Below are 19,511 nucleotides of genomic sequence, written 5' to 3'. Positions count from 1 at the left end.
GATTTCTTTTTGAGTTTTTTCGACGGACAATTCCAGGAATTCTTGGATTCATGTCTTCGTATTTGCATGTATCCATATTTAATTACGAGTTTGATCATGTTTGAAAGGTTATTATTATTGTTTGTACTTCTCAAACAAATGCGTCGTCTAGGGTGGCTCCAGGTCAAACCGATCGAGCTCGACTTAATTCAGTTTTTACTTGAAATAGGGTTCGTGAGCCGACTAGTTAACATATATTTTTTAATCAAAATAACCTTTATTCTAATTTCTCTCGTCAATTCCCTGTTTATTGGTTGATAGTTGTTCTTATTTACCTCAAACCTCAAAGATGATCGTTCATTTAACCGTTATGGATCCTTCAACATCTAATGTTGTTATTTGCCAATAGAGTAAACAATATTGAAAGAGGTGTTTGTTCTTTCTTTTAGATCTATTAAGCTTGTTATTATTCATTAGTATGCTCTATTGCAAAGTCTTGGACTCCTTTGTAATAGCTTGTAGTTCAATGGTATTAAGTTCATCACAATATTCTCTTATTTATTTTTATATTTTTTTATATATATTTTTTAGTTTTATATGTAGGTTGGAGCTCAAACTCGATTAAAAATTTTGGGTTCAAGCTTGATTCCAATTTTAGGCTTGAGGCTGAGCTCGAACTTGAAGTATTTGGATCAAGCCTAACTCGAACATATGCAGGTTCAAGTTTAGCTCGACTCGATGCCACTCCTAGCGGCATTCATGATGTTGATGTAATTTTAAACAAACAACTTTTTATATAGGAAATCACTTTTTTAAGGAAAATATTAATTTTAAAAAGAAATTAAAAACATTTTAGGCTTAGATAAAGACAATACAAGAGACCACCACATACAAACTACCCATTATAATTGGTTGTTTGAAAGATTTGACCAGTTCTTTGTCTGAATATCAACCAGATATAAGGTTAGAGTTCAGTCTATTATATTTCTATGAAGTCTTTAAATTTTTCTGTTGTCCAAAAATTAAAAACAATAATTTTTACATAAACTTTTAACCATTAAAATTTGGGAAAAATTATGAAACATTTTCATCCTAATTATAAACTAACTTAACTTTTACATCTGAATCTAGGAATAAATGAGACAATACAGGCCTATAGTATCGTAGATGATCCACATTTATCTTGTATATCCATTGAAATTTTTAACTCGATGAATGACATTATTAAAATATCTTCGTGCCCTTATCTCTTTTACTTTATCTTGTCTTTTACCGTTCTTTTAGGATCTGTTTGGAACCCTATGGAAATTAAAAGAAAATGAGAATTTGACCATTATTATTCCCAAAAATAGTTAGTGAAAAAGAGAATTTGATCATTATCTCGTTTTCCAAACAGACCCTTAATATATATATTTTTTTGCAATATATTAGAGTGATCGGCACTGCCCTTACAGGTTTAGATCAAAATTAAAACCTAATTAAATAAAGCCAGGACAAGTTTGATAGATCACTCACCAAGTGCCTTGAATTGCCCCTCTTCCACCAGTTTGTTCTTCAAAAGAAAGTTTCAGAAATATTAATAGAGAGCAAAGAAAATAAAAAAAATACTGCTGATAAAAATAATAAGCAATACATTGGTCAAATTGATTTATTATTTCTTTGTAATCTTTGTTATTTGTTATATCGTTACCTCTGTGCTCTTATTTTTGGAAGCTGTCGTTTGAAGTTTAGTTTGATCCGGTTTGATTTTCAGCTGGCATTGTGGGCATCAAGACGGTTTTGGATTTTGCTAACCTTTCTAGTCATTGCCAACGTATACACCTCGTCTGTCTCAAAACAAAAACTAAAGACAGAAAGAAGACAATGAAGGAGAGAAAGAAAACCTGCTCTCGTATTTTGCTTTACTGCTCTTGCAGGTTTAGATCAAAATTAAAACCCAGTTAAATAAAACCACGACAAGTTTGATATGATCACTCACCCAGTGTCTTGATGCCACCAGTTTTGCTCGTGAAATTGTTCACCATCTTCAAAAGATGAAGTTTACAAGTATGGTAGTGAAGTTAGATCTTGACAAGGTATTCAACTATGTAAGCTGAATCCTCCTCAACCAAGTTATGACAAAGATGGGCTTTGGGGGAGCAATGAAGAGGGTTGAACAACAAATGGTTGGCTTCCAATTCTTTCTCCTAGCTCATCAATGGTGGAACTCAAGGTTATTTTAGAAATTTTTGAGGCATTCACCAAGGTTTTGCTATTCAATCTCATCAGATAGGTTTTGCTCTATCTATTCCTTGTTGTCAAGTCCAATTCTTAGCCCCTTCTAGTTACAGACACTGATGACCTTGACATCCCTATCCTCCCATTTACAGACAAACACCCTTTGCTTCTATCAAGCCCTTAATCTCAAAGTTGCCCTAACCTTATAAGAAATTAGTCGGGTTAATCTTTTTTTTATGGAATCATCTCTAGCCAAGACACCCTCAATTAAATGAGTGAGATGCTTGACTGCCAAACTTCTCAACTCAGAACTACATATCTCAGATTCCATCTCTCAATTGGCCAGCGTCACAAAACCGCTTGGAACCCCTAGAAAAGAAAAAGAAAAGAAAAGAAAATGAGAATTTGACCATTATTATTCCCAAAAATATTTAGTGAAAATGAGATAATGATCAAATTCTCTTTTTCACTAACTATTTTTGGGAATAATAATGGTCAAATTCTCATTTTATTTTATTTTATTTTATTTTCCATAGGGTTCCAAACAGACCCTAAGAGATTTAAATGTTGCCTCTCAAACTGGAAAGGGAGATTGTTATCCAAAGCAGGTCACCTCACCCTCACCAAACCGACCATAACAGGTCTTCTTCCTCTACTTCCTTTTCCTCCTAAAATGTCCTGCTACAGTGGCAAACAAAATTCAGGCTCCAGAGAGGAGGTTTCTCTGGCAGGGCTCCTCTAATGCATAAAAATACCACTCAGTGAATTTTGGAATACAAAGAATCAAGGATATGAACGATGGCCTATTGGGGAAAGGATTGTACCTTCACTTAGTGTCAATAGCTGCCCCTGCAAGTTAGCTTTCTTCATAAAAGACAATGAAAATATGTAAACAACAGAAGGAAGAATCTTACAACTTCTCAAACAGTGAAAATTTTTCATGGCAGCATGTCTTTGTGAAAGAATGTACCTGCCTGACAAACTTACAAATATATTTCTACTTCATAATCAAATTTAAGTTTCTAGACTAGCTCACTCAACAAGTTAATAACGAACCATAAATTGAGGATGTTTTCTTCTGACCAAACCCAGCCAGTTTTTCTTGGCTTCTTTTGTTCTTTGATGGAGCTCAGATCAGAGACCCTTACTTCAATTCAGTAAGATGGTAAGATACAGCTGGTCTTTCACATAAAAACCATGTCAGAATGGTATGAATCACTAACTGATCTTAGATGGGAATTAAGTATTCACAAAATCTTCTCCAAATTCTAAACCCAGAACATCTTCATGGCCAACTGATTCTTCCTCGGGAAATTCCATATCCAACTTTTGGGTATCAAAGAGAGTCTTAACTTTCTGTTGCTGATCAAACATCCTCTGTAGTTGCCTCCCTTGTTCTTCAATTTGCAATTGTAACTTTCTCTGAATCTGTTCCAACAAATGTAAAATAGGTTGTACTAGGACTTGAATCAAAATGGTAATATCATTACTATTAAGAAAATAAAATACCTCTAACTGCTCATGTAGCCGCCTTTGGACATCCAATTGCAGCCGAAGTGCTTCTGTAATTTGCATACCACTGCCAAATACCATTAACCATTTACATTCGAAACCACCATAAACCATGAAACAGACTAGACTAACCCCAACAAATTGAAGAGAGAGAGAGAGAGAGAGAGAGAGCATACGCGTTCAGGTTGAGTTGTGGAATGTCACTGGTGCATTGTGTCTTCTCAAACTTCCCTGTAGTCAGCAACATAATGTTTTTGTTAAATGGTTCAATAAAATTTTAAATACTTTATCATCACAGTCACTCTTCAAGTGATCATGTTCTCCAGTTTGAATGCTCAATAAGTGAAGATAAAAAAATCATTCCCCCCTCTTTAGAGATTTTACCTACTCTGTTCTCTCCGGTTCACAAAGAATCAGAGCAGATAGGCAAACATTTATTTGAGATTGTGAAAATTTTGATAATTCCACCCATTCTTTCAAACACAAATAAAGTTGTGAAATATTTAGAAACAACATTAACACTGTCATCTCAACCATAATTGCATATACAAGTTTGAGAGATAAGAGTCAGATCAATCCAACTATGTTCTGCCAAGGCAAAAACACCTTTCAAACAAATGAGGATGAATAAAAGGAAGTTGCCATGTCAAGATGATTAAAATTGGATCTAAGAAATATTTACCTTCAGTAGAATTACAGACATACTTGGCCATCCGATATTTCTGAAAATCACAAATAGAATAAGTTTCAAGATGAAAAATTTACCAAGTGCATTAGTAAATTGTGAATAAAGTTACCTGTAAGTGGCTTTTCACTTGAAAGATTGTCAATCCCTCATAATCCATTAACTTTAAAATCCCTTTTGGAGTTGCTTCTGAATTCAATGAACAAAATTAAACTTCACTCGCTCAAGTATTAAAACATTGACATTAGTTTGTATAGAGTGAAGCAAAAGAGAAATACTCTCATCTCAAATTACTCACTCTCAGCTCCTCCAAGGTGATTCACTGCCTCAACAAATAGCTCATGAAGATCTTGAGTCCACCTGATCCGTGTTTTGTTTGAGACAGCAGATGGAAAATTTCCAGGAGAAAGTGCACCAATCCCTGAAGGTTTTGGAGAATGCTTTTCTACTGGAGAGATACAGGAACTGGAAACAACCTGCAAAGAACAAAAGAAGATTTAACTCTTTCACAAAAGTTGCCATCACTGACAGATGATTCATCTGTATAAGATACGTTCGAGAAACAGGAAAAAAGATTACTGAATTCATGCCAGGATTGCAAAGACCCTCAACTGCTGAGAGGTACTTCCAATTGGAGGTGGCCTTATCACCCATACAATCACTTTCTATTGACTGAAGGAGCTCTGCTCTTTGAAAATCAGTGTCTGTTATCCTTGAACTACTATCGTAAGTTCTAACACTTTGATTGCTGTATGAAGGAAATTTTACAACTGCCTGCAGAGTATCAATTGATTGAGGAGCTGTTTTATTGTGATTTTCCATGTTGACAGAGAAGGAATCAGAGGTTCTGTAAGAAGGGAATTCAGGTGGCAATCGACCTACTCGGCAAACATGAGGAGAACCTGAGTAAGAGTCAGTAAGACAGAAAGCAGAATTTTGTGGCCGGAAACAACTCGATGTGCAAGAAGATGAATTGGAGGTTTCAAGATTTGGTTGGGGAGAGAACCCTTGCAACCAACCCACAGAATAGGGGTACTGGAAAAGCCTGTGAGTCATGTTTTGCTGAACACATTGTTCAACCAAAGGATCCCGAAGAGAAGCATCCATGTTTGATAATTGCCTGGAACTTGAACTCTGACCAGATTGATCAGAGAACTCGAACGATGAATTCTTCAAAGATCTCGTCTTCTCCTCTATCTTCTGCGTGTTCATTTACTAGTGAGGCAAAGCTGTGCAGACCCAACTTCAAGCCAAAAGAGCACCAGCAATAACGGTTCCTCTCCTCTGAAAAAAAAAAAAAAAAAAAGTATTTCATGGGTTAGCTGGCCATCAAACAATGCACACAGCAGAACTGATCAAATTAAAGCCACTGACATTATTCGTCACAGGATAAGACAGGTAAATCAGACGTGAAAGAGGAAACAAAGTCATCAATCAACTAACCCTATTGCTGAAATTCAAAAAGATTTTATTCCCGGATAGTATCTCTCCTCCATTCTACCAGACTTGCTGCATAAGATAACGAATTAAAATGCATAATCCCATCGAAGCTCTTATACATTCCTAAGATGGATGAGGATAAAAAAAGTTACCCGGTTCTCCCTTCATAACGATGGCTACTTCGCAAAGAGAAAGGTAAATTTTCAACTGGCACAACAAAAGGACATGGAAGTGCTGACACAGAAGAGAACTTTAAGAGTGCAATAGTTTTCTACTTGATACAGATTTTACAGAGTACTCCAGAGAAGGATAGGGATGAAGAGCATTTGCTACTAGAGCCAATGCATAAAACAATGTAGAATAAAGAATTTGGTATCAATAAGAAACTAGAAAGGAGAAAACCAAAAGGAATCTAGCCTTTTTTAATCCACTGAATTGCATTCTCTACATGGTTGAAAACAACCCAAGCTTGGCATGCATTTTTAACCCAAGAAGAAAGAATGACGACCATGAAAGAGTAAAATCCAGAGAAATCCTGTAGTGGCCACGAAACTCAGACAATGCTTATCGTAAGCTTGAATCTACTGATTTAAATGTACGCGAACTGCGAACACGTAGGAGTTAAAGAAAGACAAGAGAACAAATACATATGAAGTTTCACGGAATTCCTAACAGAGAAGTTACAGTAATCTGTAAACGTAAAACATGAAATAGAAAATGAAAACCCACAGCTTACGCTTTTAAATCGTGATTGCGTTGGGATCTCCAAATCGCCATTTTACTATCAGTGGAAGACATTATAAAGCTGATGAAAGTTATTCTCGTGGAGTCCGAATCAGTTTTTTTCTAATTAAAAGCTTGAACGGAATAAGTAGGCACCGACCCATCTCGCGAACCACGACCGCTGAAAAAGGACCGGAGATTGTTATCTAACCTTTACATTCTCTGCTGCTGAATCCGTATCCCTCTGCTCAGGTATAGTGGAATGTGAGCAAGATGTGAGATCATTTTCAGAACCCATGAAACGTGCAGCCATTTCAAGTAAAATTTTAAACAGAAAAGTTACAGCAGGACGATCCACGGCCATCAAATGTTTTCTTAATTCAGAAACATGTTGGGAATCAACCGTCTCCAGCATAGCATATTTTATTAGCCAATATAGAGTATTTGAATATCATAGTAGTTAGAAGGTTCGATTAACAATGAAGTTTGATTGAGATTATCTACATGCAGTTATGATTCTTTCCGGCCCTCCGCCGCCTATCAGCTCATCAAATGTTCAGTATGATATCCATAAACAAGGAGAAGATCATTATGCCGTAAGAAAGAAACAAGGGAAACTTCAAAATATTATTTTCTAATATGTTTATGATATGAAATCAATAGAACTCTTTTCGTTGTTAACAATTAGTACACTAGAGGAATGTGAAAAAGCAAGCTGTCTCCTCAGAGAGAAAAATCCGAGGGCAAGGAGGAAGAAGAACTGAACCGTCTTTCCTTTTTCTGCTTCTACAACATGTCCGTGTCTCATATGCCTAAAATATTAGATTTAAACTTTAATAATGACTGGAGATGATAGAATTTATAATCCCAGAACAGACTGGCAACATGTCATCGTCGTCCAAAATTCGGCTAAAACGCTGCGTCGATTGATCATTGTCATTGCATTGTTGAGAGAACCCTTCGTTAATCACACGCTCGTCAGAGGGTAAAGAGAGAGGAAGAATTGGATGGTTCGAGACTCAGAATCTGAAAAATAAAGAAAGTGGGCACATCGGCACCGATCATTGTTTGACTCCAATTGTCAAGCAACTAGGTTTTTGGAATGTTCAGATTGCTGCTTTCGTTAAACAGAATGCCCGTATTATCTGTCCTTCTGTACCAAGGATCAAATGGCCTTTTGAGAACTGAAAGGACGACGACAGCTTCGGTTTTTCCACGTGCCTCTAAATCACCTTCCATGCGAGTTCCGTATTTTTTAGTCTGCACTGAAGCAAAACAATGGAATCTGAAATTCTATCAAATGATTTTGTATCGTCTTCCTCGGTCCTATTTGAAGATCATTCCCTCTAAATGAAAATATAAAAACAAAGGGATAAATATAATTTACAACATAAATTTTATCAAATTTACAACATAAATCTTATCTCATAAACCGAAGAAAAATAATCCCTTTAGCATCTACCTTTTTTTTTCCTTTTAGACAGTTAAATATACTTTCACATTCATTATGAAGCTAAGAACCTTGAAGTGGATTGTGTAGTATCCAGATAAAAAGTATTAGATTAAAAAACAACCTTTTTATAAACTAATTTTTTTGTTATTTCTTATGGTGGCACAAACATTAAAAAAAAAACGGTCAAAAAGAATTTTTTCCAGTAAAATAATTTTCATACAAAAATTTAATCAAATAAAAAATAATTTTCATATGATGACACAAACAGTTCTTAAAATGAACTGAAACAATTTTAAGAAAACCTTTATGGGGGGTTAGTCCAACATGAAGTGAGATGAACCCCTCCTCCTTTGTCGCCCTCCCTCTCCTCTCCCTCTCGACCTCCGTCATAAAACACAAGTTACAAAGCCTCTCGGCCTCCCTTTCTTCTCTAACTCGGCGTACCATCGGAATGTCGCCTCCGTCTCCGTAGTCTCTCGCCGCTGAGGAAGACGACGCGCGTCGTGAGGAAGACGATGGTTTAATTTTTCTTAAGTTAAGGAAAAATTAAACCATCGTAATAAGAATCATAATTTATATATTTTTTAATAAAATAAATATTTTTATTTATTTAATATATTTATTTTATAATTACTATATTAAATTAGTGATTTAATAGTCATAATTAAAATATTTTTAAAATAAATATTTGATAAATTGCTTTGGTTTAATTATCCCATTGCTATAATTAATTAAACCAATGATTTTAAATTTTGTGACAATATATTATTAATTAATAATACATAAAAATATATATTATGTTATTGATAAATATATATATATATATATATATATATATATATATATATTTATTATATTAAGTTTTATATTATTGTATTAAATTAGTGGGTTTTAATGTTAAACATATCTTATGTTATTAAAAAATAATTTATTTATTTATTATATTAGCTTATGTTATTTTTTATTTTTATTTATTTATTCTTAATAATTTATTCTAATCACACATAATTATTATATTAATTTATATTATACTATAATTATGAATTAATATAATATTTTTTTATTAATAAGATATTAATATACTATAATACATGTTTGTTTTGGTTAATTATCTGTTTAAATATATATAATATTTAAATATATTTACAAAAAGTTAGAACAATTTGCTGGGTCGTACGCGCAAGGATAATATGCTAATTCATTGCCCATCCTTCCCATCCCCAAGGATGATACCCATTTTGATATTCCATTTACGCCGTGGCTTTTTGGAGGAGAGAGAGAGAGAGAAGGAACAAATCCTCCGTGGCTACTGGTGGAAGATAAAACCCTTCTACAATCGAGGCAAATGATAAACACGTTGGCAGTTTGCACTTAGCCGACATTCTTTCACGACCTGCTTTATCCTCTTCTCTTCAGAACAAATTCTGAGAAGGGCATCAACAAATTTGTGAATCACCGGGGCGAGTTACAAGTTGCAGACCCGATTCCCCAATTGACTCAACTCCCTCCGTTTATAGCATCGCAACAACTCGATAAACCGCAGTTTAAGAGTTTTTTCCGTCGTTTCCTTCTCAGTTTCTGCCCGAATTCCGACCATTTCCAGTATCCTCCCCCCTCTTTTCTCCAATACCTGAGACCTTTCATCTATGTTTTCCGGTCGTTTCCGCTCCAGAACTCATAATTTGATTTTTTGGTTCGTCAACGACTACATCCAAACCATCCTCCTCCTCTGTCACTTGCTTTCCTCTCTCCCATCGTCCGACTTTTGTCCAGGCTCCATCCCCTCCCATGTAATTTTTTCCTTCCATCGAGTGCTTAAAGTTTAAGAGGATGAACCGTTGCTCTCCCGTCGAAATGTTTTTGAATCGAGCCGAATCGAGTCAAGTCCAAGCCGAACTTGAGTTATTCATAAACCGGTTCGGTTGGAAGAAGAGACGTCAGCCATGAATTAAAACATTAGATGCCTCATCAATTACGAAAGCATGCATGCACAATGTAGTTAATTATTTATTAAATACATGGAAAAGTCACCTTTTGCTAGACATGCTGATGTAAAAGGTTTATTATTACATTCGAACCTTCTTAGGCCCTACAGAGATGAGTCATGGATTTGCTTAATCAAAATAATTATGAATGAGTCTTATTCACGTAGTTCTTCAATTTAGATAAAAAAATACCAAAATAGTCTCCATTGGAATGCATTGACTAAGAATTAAAATGAAGTTGAGTGGGTTTTTCAACTAAGATCATGAGAATATCTTAATAGAAAGACTTGGTCATTGAATATGCCCTTGAACTTTCTTCCTAATAAAAAATTAAGATTAAAAAGAATAGTAATCACCTAACCCTCCCTTCTTTTATCCTTGGAGAGGTGATGGGTCAAAATCAAATATCACCTACCTTTGCCTTGCATTATCAGAGAAAAATAATAATGAGAATTGGTCTAACTCGAACTCGTGTTGCACCCGGACGGGTCTATCGAGTTCGATGGGCCCAACTCGAACTCGTTGTGTGGCTCTCTTGGCGGGCTTTCCGGTCCCTTTTTGGTTTTCTCATAATTTTAAATACCATAAATCCTAATGGGGAGAGAGGAAGCGAACCGTTTTGTACCGTTCTGTCATTTTGATAAAAGAATGAGGATTTATTGGTAATTATGTCAAAAGCGTAAGGAGGGCGGAAAAGACCTTTTGGCTTTTCTGGCTGTGTTCGATAAAGCAAAAAGAAAAGATTAGAAGCTCCCGGCCTCGGCTAGGCCGGCTTGCCCGAATTTGATTTAAAGCTTTGGTTGCTTAACTAGGGCCCACATCGATGTCTCTTTTGTACGGCGCCGGCTGTTGTTTCTGACGAATGCGTAGGGTAGAACGATGTCGTAAGAACTTATGTGGATTTGAGCTTAATATTTGTAGTCACGTAAACTTATTCTGAGCTAACAGACGCTTCTCAGTTCTCTCCTCCGCTTCTCTTCTTCAATCACCCTCGCCCACTCTCGCTCTTCGCTGGCTTTTTTCCCGTTTATAGTTTTATCTCTCTTTCTTCTTTTCTCTGTATCCTTTTGTGAGGGAGAGAGGACAAGAAAGAGAAATGCCGGTGTTGTCTGGCGCCGGCTATGTGATCTGGGCCGTCACTGCGGTGTTGCTGCTTTTGGGTGTGGCGGGGGCTTTTCCGGCGACTTTGAAGCTTGAGAGAGCCTTTCCGGTGAGAGGGAATGTCGAATTGTCGGACCTGAGGATTAGGGACCGCGCTCGACATGGCAGACTTTTGCAAGGAGTGGTTGATTTTCCCGTTGAAGGTTCTTCGGATCCTTTTACCGTGGGGTAAGGCATTCTTTTCTTGTGCGTTTCTTTAAAGAATTTTCGTTGGGTCTTTCTGGCTTGCTCGTTCGAATTTCGTGCTCTAAATGTTTTAGGTTTGTTTCTTGTTCGTATAGAGTTTCTTTTTAGATTTGGGGTTTTAGCTTTTTGCCATTCATTTTATTCCTTGTTCGTTTCCTTATTTTTGCGCTGCTCTTTCTCTTATTTCCGCTATTTATTGGCTTTCCCCCCCTGTTTAAGTGCTGGTGCACCATTGTTTTGGATATCTTGTCCTCTTGACTTGTTCTCATTTTTTTCTTCCGTTTCGTGCGTCAGTTCGTGGTTTACTCGGTGTTCTCTGTTTCAGCCTTTTTCGGCAACTTGGTGCAATTTAATGTTTTACTTTCTTTTTTCTTTTGTTTCTTGTTGCTTTTGATTTCCTGCCCATTTCCAGGCTGCCTTTTATTTTAGTTGGAACTGCCAATTTATGTATTTCGTCTCCTCCCTTTCGCAATTCCATTCTTATTTTTCTATTGAACTCTTTTCCCTTATTCATTATTCTTTATTAGGCTATATTATACTAGCGTGAAGTTGGGCTCTCCACCAAAGGAATTCTATGTGCAGATTGACACTGGAAGCGACATATTGTGGGTCACGTGCAACCCCTGTGATGGTTGTCCCAAATCCAGCGGGCTCGGTGTAAGTATCATTTTCCTGTCATTTTGTTTTTTTGTTTTCATCTTCTCATGCTTTAAAAGATACTCCCAGACTTCTCCTCAGCTGCTAACTATTTATTGTTTTGGGGAATGACAATTAGGTTCTCCTTTGTTTTTTTTTTTTCATTGGGTTTTGTTGTGAAAAAAAGGACTTTTTACTCAGTTTCCGGATAAAATCCTATTCTACCTGCTATCTATTGAACTATTTTTATGGTTGTTTTTCTTTTTCAAATTTTGTAGCTTGATCTAAAACTGTTTGATCCCCTTGCATCCTCATCGGCTTCAGTGATTTCGTGTTCAAATGAAGTATGCACTGTTGCAATTGAGACCCAAAATGCACTTTGTGCTTCTGAATCTGGTGACTCAGCCTGTAACTACACTTACAATTATGGGGATGGAAGTGGAACTAAAGGATATTATGTCTCAGACACACTATACTTTGACACAGTTGTGGGGAACAGCTTACTTGCAAACTCGTCCACTTCTATCGTTTTTGGGTGAGATTTATGGGTCATTTTGGATCAGTTTTTCTTCTTCTTCTTCAATTTTCTGTTTTTAATAGAAGTTTTTTTTTTTTTTTTTTTTTTTTTTTTTTTTTTGTGGATTGTAGGTGTAGCATTTCTCAGTCTGGGGACCTGACCAAGCCAGAGAGGGCTGTGGATGGGATTTTTGGGTTTGGGCGGAATGAACTGTCAGTCATTTCACAGCTCTCTTCACATGGGCTTGCTCCAAATGCTTTCTCTCATTGCTTGAAAGGGACAGAAAATGGAGGAGGCATATTGGTCCTTGGTGAAGTTGTGGAGCCTGGTATTGTTTACACACCACTTGTTCCTTCAGCGTAAGTTCTTTCCTGCCCATTATTTGGTCTTTTCATATTTTCTTATTCACTATACCAAATATTGGATTGGCTGAGTATGATATGATGTAATAATAGTTCTGCATTGCTTTTAGAAGGAGAATTTGCAGTACTTCAACTTTTGCCGATGTTCTTACCCTACAAATGCTTCACCTCATTATTTAGATTACTTAACAATTATAGTATATTAAAGAAACTACTTCTATGCATCCTGCTTTCGTTAATTGTCTCAATCACTTTAATGCGTAAGTTCCTTTACAATGAATCATTGTTCTTATTTTGTAAGTGGTTTTTATCCTTTGTTATATGAGTTGAAACGTCAGTTTAGAGGTACTATTCAAATGACAACATGGTTTAGTGAACGATGTCTCTCAAGCATTTCATGAGAAGTTAGTGCCTTATATACATCTTCGCCTTGTGATTCTTCACCATCATTATTTTTAATAAATGTTCCATTCATTTAATCTCTAAAAATTATATGTTATTTTTTTCCGTTTATCTGATGAACTGTTTAAAACGATCTAGTGGTCCGAATCATTGAATCGTATTACAACCATCTACCCCCTTGAGTTGGGTTCTTAAAAAGGGTTGGGTATTACATGCTCTCAATTAAAAAAAAATGGACACAACTGAACTACAAACTTGGGAACTCTGGTTTTGGTGCTTGTTTTCCATTGGTTATCAATCTGCTTGGTGAGATCCTACTCGTTTAGAGGTGTTGGTACTAGCAACCAATCCAAACTAAAGATATTAAATACCATTGTTCGGCTGTTCATAACATGAGGGTGACATTTAAGAATATTGAGATGGAGACATAGAACATTAGGGGAAACAAAATTGGGGATGGATTGAACATGTTAGAAACCATTTAAGAGTTGTATCAACAAATGAGAAAACAGAGTAGTATGTGATAAGATGTGTTTGACAGAGGCCTATTAATATCCTCTTAGGAGTTTTTGTCAACGTCCATTCCTTGGAACTGCAAAAAATAGGGAAGGGTTAAAATGGCATGGATTAGAGTGGCTGTGAAAAACTTGAAGAAGGTTGGCAGTATGTTATTTAAATTTGGCAGAAGCTATAATATTCATTCAAGTTTGATGTTTAAATGAATGAGGTAACAAATTCTGTTGGGTTTATCAAGTCATCTTTAGCTTTCTGTTTGAATTACGCTTTTCGGTTAACATTGTTTAATAATGTCCATTTGGTCTTCTAAATAACGTTCAATGTCTTCTTTGCTTCTCTACTTAGGTAGAAAAATTGATAACTGGAGTTGTTGGACTGTAGAAATTGGACTAGTTTCATGAAGACAAAATATCAATAAGTTGCTCAGATGTTTTCTATACGAGTCGAACTATTTATATAACCACAAGTTATTTGTCCAAGTTAAATGTCAAATAATTTTGCTGTTTCTACCTTCAATAAATCCCAGCTTTATGTTTAGAGACCTGTCATGGACATTAATATTGCGGCAGGATATAATTGCTTTCTTCTTCTTATGTGTTACATTTTCAGGTACCATTATAATTTGAATCTGCAAAGCATTGCTGTAAATGGACAAATATTGCCTATTGAGTCAGAAGTTTTCGCAACAAGCAGCAATCGGGGAACCATTATTGATTCTGGGACAACTTTGGCTTACCTTGCAGAAGAAGCCTTTGATCCCTTTGTTACTGCAGTAAGTTACATTAAGACTTTGATTTCCGAGCTTGATCGGACTATGATAGATCTATGAGAAAGTTGTTTGTTTTCTATTTTGCAGATACTTGCATCTCTTTCCCCTTCTGTTCAAGCGTTTGTTTCAAAAGGAAACCAGTGTTTCACAATCACAAGCAGGTCTAACCATTTCCAAACAGTGAACTATGTCAGCTATCTTAACCTTGCCATAATTTTTTGAGTTTGCATTTATATAATATTTGGATACTTTTTTGCATATAGTGTCGAGGAAACATTTCCTTCTGTAACATTAACCTTTGAGGGGGGTGCATCTATGATTTTGAAACCAGAAGATTATCTTCTGCAGCAGGGCTCTGTGGTGAGTTGCTTGATCTTGCCTATTCTGAGTTATTGCATTTTTGTGAAGTGGAATAACATGTAATTACTTGTATGGTTATGCACATGAAAGTGTAAGCTAGATCACTTAAAGATTTAATTTATTTTTCACAAGAACTTGAGTTTAACTTCATGCACGTATAAGTTACATTTTTTTTTTTTTTTTGAAATGATGCTGAAGTATAAGTTACATTTAAAAATGAGTTGGAATCTGCATTGGTTTTAAGTAGATATTTTCTCTTGTTCTTTTGCACAGGATGGTGCTATGATTTGGTGTATAGGTTGGCAAAGAGTTCAGGGGCAAGGAATAACAATCTTGGGAGGTTAGGATTTTTATTTTTTATTTTTTATGTACTCTTTTTAAGTTTCATCTTGAGTGGCACTTGTTGTCATTATTATCATCATAAATATTGTTATTAACTGTTATTATTACTATTATTTTGCACGTTAATTATTCTTGATAGTTGTTACTATAGGTGCACATGTGCAAACATTTGTACATGAAAATGTCATGGTTGGTGCTTTTCTAAAAATTTTCTTTTTGCAATCCACTTTGTGACTAGCTTATGTTGTTGCAGACCTTGTTTTGAAGGATAAGATTTTTGTGTATGATTTGGCTGGTCAACGTATAGGATGGACTAATTATGATTGTAAGTGTCGTGCAAACCCATTCAATATAGGAGGCCTGAAAACCATTATCTTATAACCTGTGGTGAATTATTTTTGTCTCTATGCTCTTTTAGGCTCGTTATCTGTTAATGTCTCTGCATCTTCTGGCAAGAGTGATTACGTGAACACTAATCAGCTGAGCGTGAGCGGTTTGTCGTCATTAAAGGGCAGTTTCTATGCCCATGTAGTTACATTTTTTCTTGTTCGTGTACTCTTATTTGGGATGTCACATTTGTGAGATTCATCGCGACATCATATTCTTTGTTCCAGTATGAGAATTTAGTCATTCTGATTGATTCCCTGGTGCATATTCTGTTTCGCTGTAAATTTTGTTGTATAAGTGAATGATATATAATTCTTATCAATTGGAAATTTGTTACCTAGTCAAAGAAACTCACAGCCAGTATGGATCTTTGTGTAGCCAATATGTTTGATTACAAAAAGATATTATGTAGCAAATGACAGACTCCAATTTTTTTTCTAGTATTTGTGATCATGGTCTTTTTTTTTTACCCATGGTTGGGTTGACTTGGCTTAGAGAAAGGACAGGTTGGATTTGGAGTTGTAAATACTATGACAGTGATTTGGAGTGTTTATGAAATTGTCTTCGTGAGTGATATTGTTGCTTTGCAGGTCAATTTCATGGTAATTTGTGATATTCAAACTTCCTCCCAATAGTTTCAATATTTTTGCGTTGCCCATCGAATTGGGAATGAAGGATAGATAATTTTTGTTGAGTTGATTTAATTATTTGGTTCTTTTGGCCAGAGAGAGAGAGGCTTTGATATCGTCTCAAACCGCTCAAGAATGGAGTCCGCTAAATAAGGGTCGAGTCTGACCTTGGCCGAGCCGCAGATCGACTCGGTGAGTCAAAAGCCACCGACGTCAGAGACCTCCATTTTTTACATGGGCTCAAATCAGTTAATTCAAATTGCGGATCTGGAGCCCGATTATTCTTGGCGGCGGCCTAACTGTAGCTGATGGATGGCGACTTGGCGGGGACTTTCGATTTTAGCTTTCGTAAAAGCGTAAATGACAAAGAAATCCCAAGTAATTAGACACTAATAACAGGGACTTATCAGTAATTAGACTAAAATCCGCCATTTTTTAAAGGGGGTAGATAAAAAAGGCAACAATAAAAGTAAGAAAGAAGTCTAACATGCGCCCTCTCTGCCTGCTTTGCCATCTTCCCATCCTTTCTGGGGTTTGAATCGTTTCTTTCTTCTATCGCTTCCCTTTCTCCACCAAATCCGACCAACTCTTTCTCCCAACGACGGAATTGGCCCCGAAATTGCAGAATCTGTGAAGCAGGCACGTCTTTCAGTCCCTCCTTGTTTTTTTGTTCATCTTTTAGGTTTACTTCTTGTTCGTTTTTTTTTTTTTTTTTGGGTCTAGATTTGGTGTTTTAATGTTTGTCATTAATTTCGTTCGCTCTTCTTTACCTTTGTCTTTTGCATTGGCTTCTTGCACAATTTTTTTTGGATATCTTGTTCTTTTGTGAAGCAATTTCTTGTTGCTTTTGATTTACCTGCCCGTTTCGAACTTGCACGTTTCTGTATTTCATATTTTCGTCTCTTCCTTTTTGCAATTTGAATTCATCCTTCTTTTTTGTTTTCTTCCATTTTGGTCAGGGCATATTACGTGAGCAATTTCTTCTTGGCTTTGATTCCACTGTCCGTTTCGAGATTGCACGTTTCTGTATTTCATAGTTTCATCTCTTCCTTTGTTCAATTTATTATCGTTCTTTTTATTTTCTTCCTTTTTTTTTTTTTTTATCCGGCTACATTATACGTGCGGAATTTCGTGTTGGTTTTGATTACCCTGCCCGTTTCTTGGCTTCATTTAATCTTGGTTCGAAGTTGCGCGTTTTTTTTATATTTCATCTCTTCCTTTTTGCCATTTCATTTTCATCTTTCTTATTTTTTTCATTATAAGTGCGTGCAAGTAATTGTATGAGATGGTTCAGCCACGTTAGATAATGACCACTGAGAAGGTTTTGTTAGTGTCAATCTGTTGGACCTGCAAAGAATAGGTTAGGGTGAAAATGACATGGAGTAGATTTTGGCATGAGTTGTATCCCATAAATCAGAGGATGGGAATCGTCTGATTTAGCCTCCGAGAGAAATCAGAGGAAAAATCCTCGTGAGAGAACAAGTCCTAGAGTTTTTGGGTTAGATTTAACAAATGCTTTACTATTCATTCGATCTTGTATCAAGGGAGATTAGATTTAACAGGAGCTTTAATATTCAATTAAGCTTCTATCAAGCTTTTAAACTAGGTCGATGCTCTGTTTAATATTCACTCTCGTTTAGTTTTTGTTAACGTAAATTTGTTGGATCTGCAAGGAATAGTTGGGAGTGTCGCATTTAGATATAACAGAAGCTGCAATATCCATTCAAGCTTGTATCAAGCTTTCAAACTTAAATATATATCAGCTCAATAATGAGCTTATGCTTGAGGATTGTTGTAAAAATAATACTGCAGCAGGATATAATACAAGTATTACCTGTAGATTTAACAGTTTTTGAAACTTAAATATATATCAGCTCAATAAGGAGCTTATGCTTGAGGATTGTTGTAAAAATAATACTACAGCAGGATATAATACAAGTATTACCTGTAGATTTAACAGTTTTTGAGACTACCAGCAGTAGCTTATTAAGCACTTAGCCAATATTATCTAAAAGACCGGCCTGGTAGGTAACGGAAAGCCAAACACTTAACCCAGGATCATAACATGACACACTCTTTGGAGAAAGAACTTGCCTTCAAAGCTCTTATGAGCCGATGCTCAATAAACTCCCCCGTTATGAGCCGACGTCTACGGCGGCCCACTCTAGCGACACAGTTAGGTCACCCCCTCCGGGATTTGAACTCGCAACGTAAGTAATAGTTCTGATACCAAATTTTAAGTACCTAGCCAATATTACCTAAAAACCGGTTTCGTAGGTAATGGAAAATCAAACATTTAACCTAGGATCATACAATAGCTATAGGTAAACTATAAAGGATTCCAGAACAACATGTATTTGTGTTTAAGATGTTGTTTACATTGTAGTTGAATGAATAAATGCATATTGAATAAATGCATATTTTCACTCTCAACAGTTGTGTCTCCATCAGAGTCAAAAGGGTTGGCTGCTAGAATTTCTAGTAGCTCTCTTGCAATGCTAGACATGATGTATGGACAACTTTAATATCATATTTGGTTGTTTCCTTCTTAATTGCTGAGATTGTATCTACCACTTTCTCAACTAACCATATTTCTTAAAAATAGATGCATATTGGCAACACCCTATTTTGTTTTTGCCTCTTGATAAAGACCGATGAAGTTGATAATACTAATAGTGGAAACTGGATATAGAAGAAATGAAAGAAGAAAAAGAAAGAAAGAAACCATTCATACTCAATAAATTGACAAAAGTAAAAGTTGCACTTGGCACATATATCTCGATCTATGCCTACCGCGGTCTTGCTTTGTGTAGTTGATCTACTATTTGTCAGTGTCCTAATGAGTAGTTTTCTGGAGCTTCTTTGGTGTTGCTTGTAAGTAGGTGATCTAGTGAACAATAGCGATGGTGTGCAGACAAACTTTGACGGAGTAGATGGTACCGAATTTGGAGAAGGCTTCGTAAAGGGAAGCTGGTGTTGGTACCCATTGAGACACCAAAATCTTTGCTGAAATCCACTAGGGAAAAGAAGTAGAACATGAGGAGCGAAGATTCATTTTTCTCTTTGAGACATCTTCTGTCTCCCTGTTTTTACTTCTCAAATCTTAGCTTTCCATCTAGTTAATTGGGTAATTTAAGAAATTCTAGGAAATTTACATATGGATTTCATTCATTTTGGATTAAAAATGATCGCTAGGAATAGGAAGTTGGATATAGAAGAAGCGAAAGAGGAGGAAAAAAAACCAATTCAT

At 36.0% G+C, this 19,511-nt stretch overlaps 2 protein-coding genes across 3 annotated transcripts; one reads left to right on the top strand and one right to left on the bottom strand.

Moving 5' to 3' along the window:
* Positions 1-3,435: 3,435 nt before the first annotated feature.
* On the bottom strand, positions 3,436-5,605 carry LOC137950347 (protein PHOSPHATE STARVATION RESPONSE 1-like). The gene is made up of 7 exons (XM_068796754.1): positions 4,973-5,605; positions 4,692-4,869; positions 4,506-4,582; positions 4,391-4,430; positions 3,885-3,939; positions 3,706-3,775; positions 3,436-3,624 (listed from the first exon to the last, which is right to left on the bottom strand). The coding sequence occupies exons 1-7, from the start codon at positions 5,603-5,605 to the stop codon at positions 3,436-3,438; spliced, it is 1,242 nt and encodes a 413-aa protein (XP_068652855.1).
* A 5,236-nt stretch (positions 5,606-10,841) lies between these two features.
* Positions 10,842-16,101, top strand: LOC137949707 (aspartic proteinase 36-like). Of its 2 annotated transcripts, none has more exons than XM_068795855.1 (10): positions 10,842-11,323; positions 11,869-11,996; positions 12,302-12,512; positions 12,626-12,853; positions 14,384-14,546; positions 14,631-14,704; positions 14,807-14,903; positions 15,177-15,243; positions 15,499-15,570; positions 15,664-16,101. In XM_068795855.1, the coding sequence occupies exons 1-10, from the start codon at positions 11,091-11,093 to the stop codon at positions 15,825-15,827; spliced, it is 1,437 nt and encodes a 478-aa protein (XP_068651956.1). In that variant the 5' UTR covers positions 10,842-11,090; the 3' UTR covers positions 15,828-16,101. The 2 variants fall into 2 exon arrangements, with proteins under 2 accessions (XP_068651956.1, XP_068651955.1); XM_068795854.1 differs by having other exon boundaries at positions 11,869-11,998; positions 12,256-12,512.
* Positions 16,102-19,511: the final 3,410 nt, after the last annotated feature.

This window comes from Aristolochia californica, unplaced genomic scaffold (assembly GCF_029961685.1).
Source record: "Aristolochia californica isolate CCGP_79_NKW_82.1479 unplaced genomic scaffold, dmAriCali1.0.hap1 SCAF_14, whole genome shotgun sequence".
NCBI lineage: Eukaryota > Viridiplantae > Streptophyta > Magnoliopsida > Piperales > Aristolochiaceae > Aristolochia > Aristolochia californica.
Note: the sequence above shows the minus strand (reverse complement) of the source record. Positions and strands in the feature narration are given on the sequence as shown.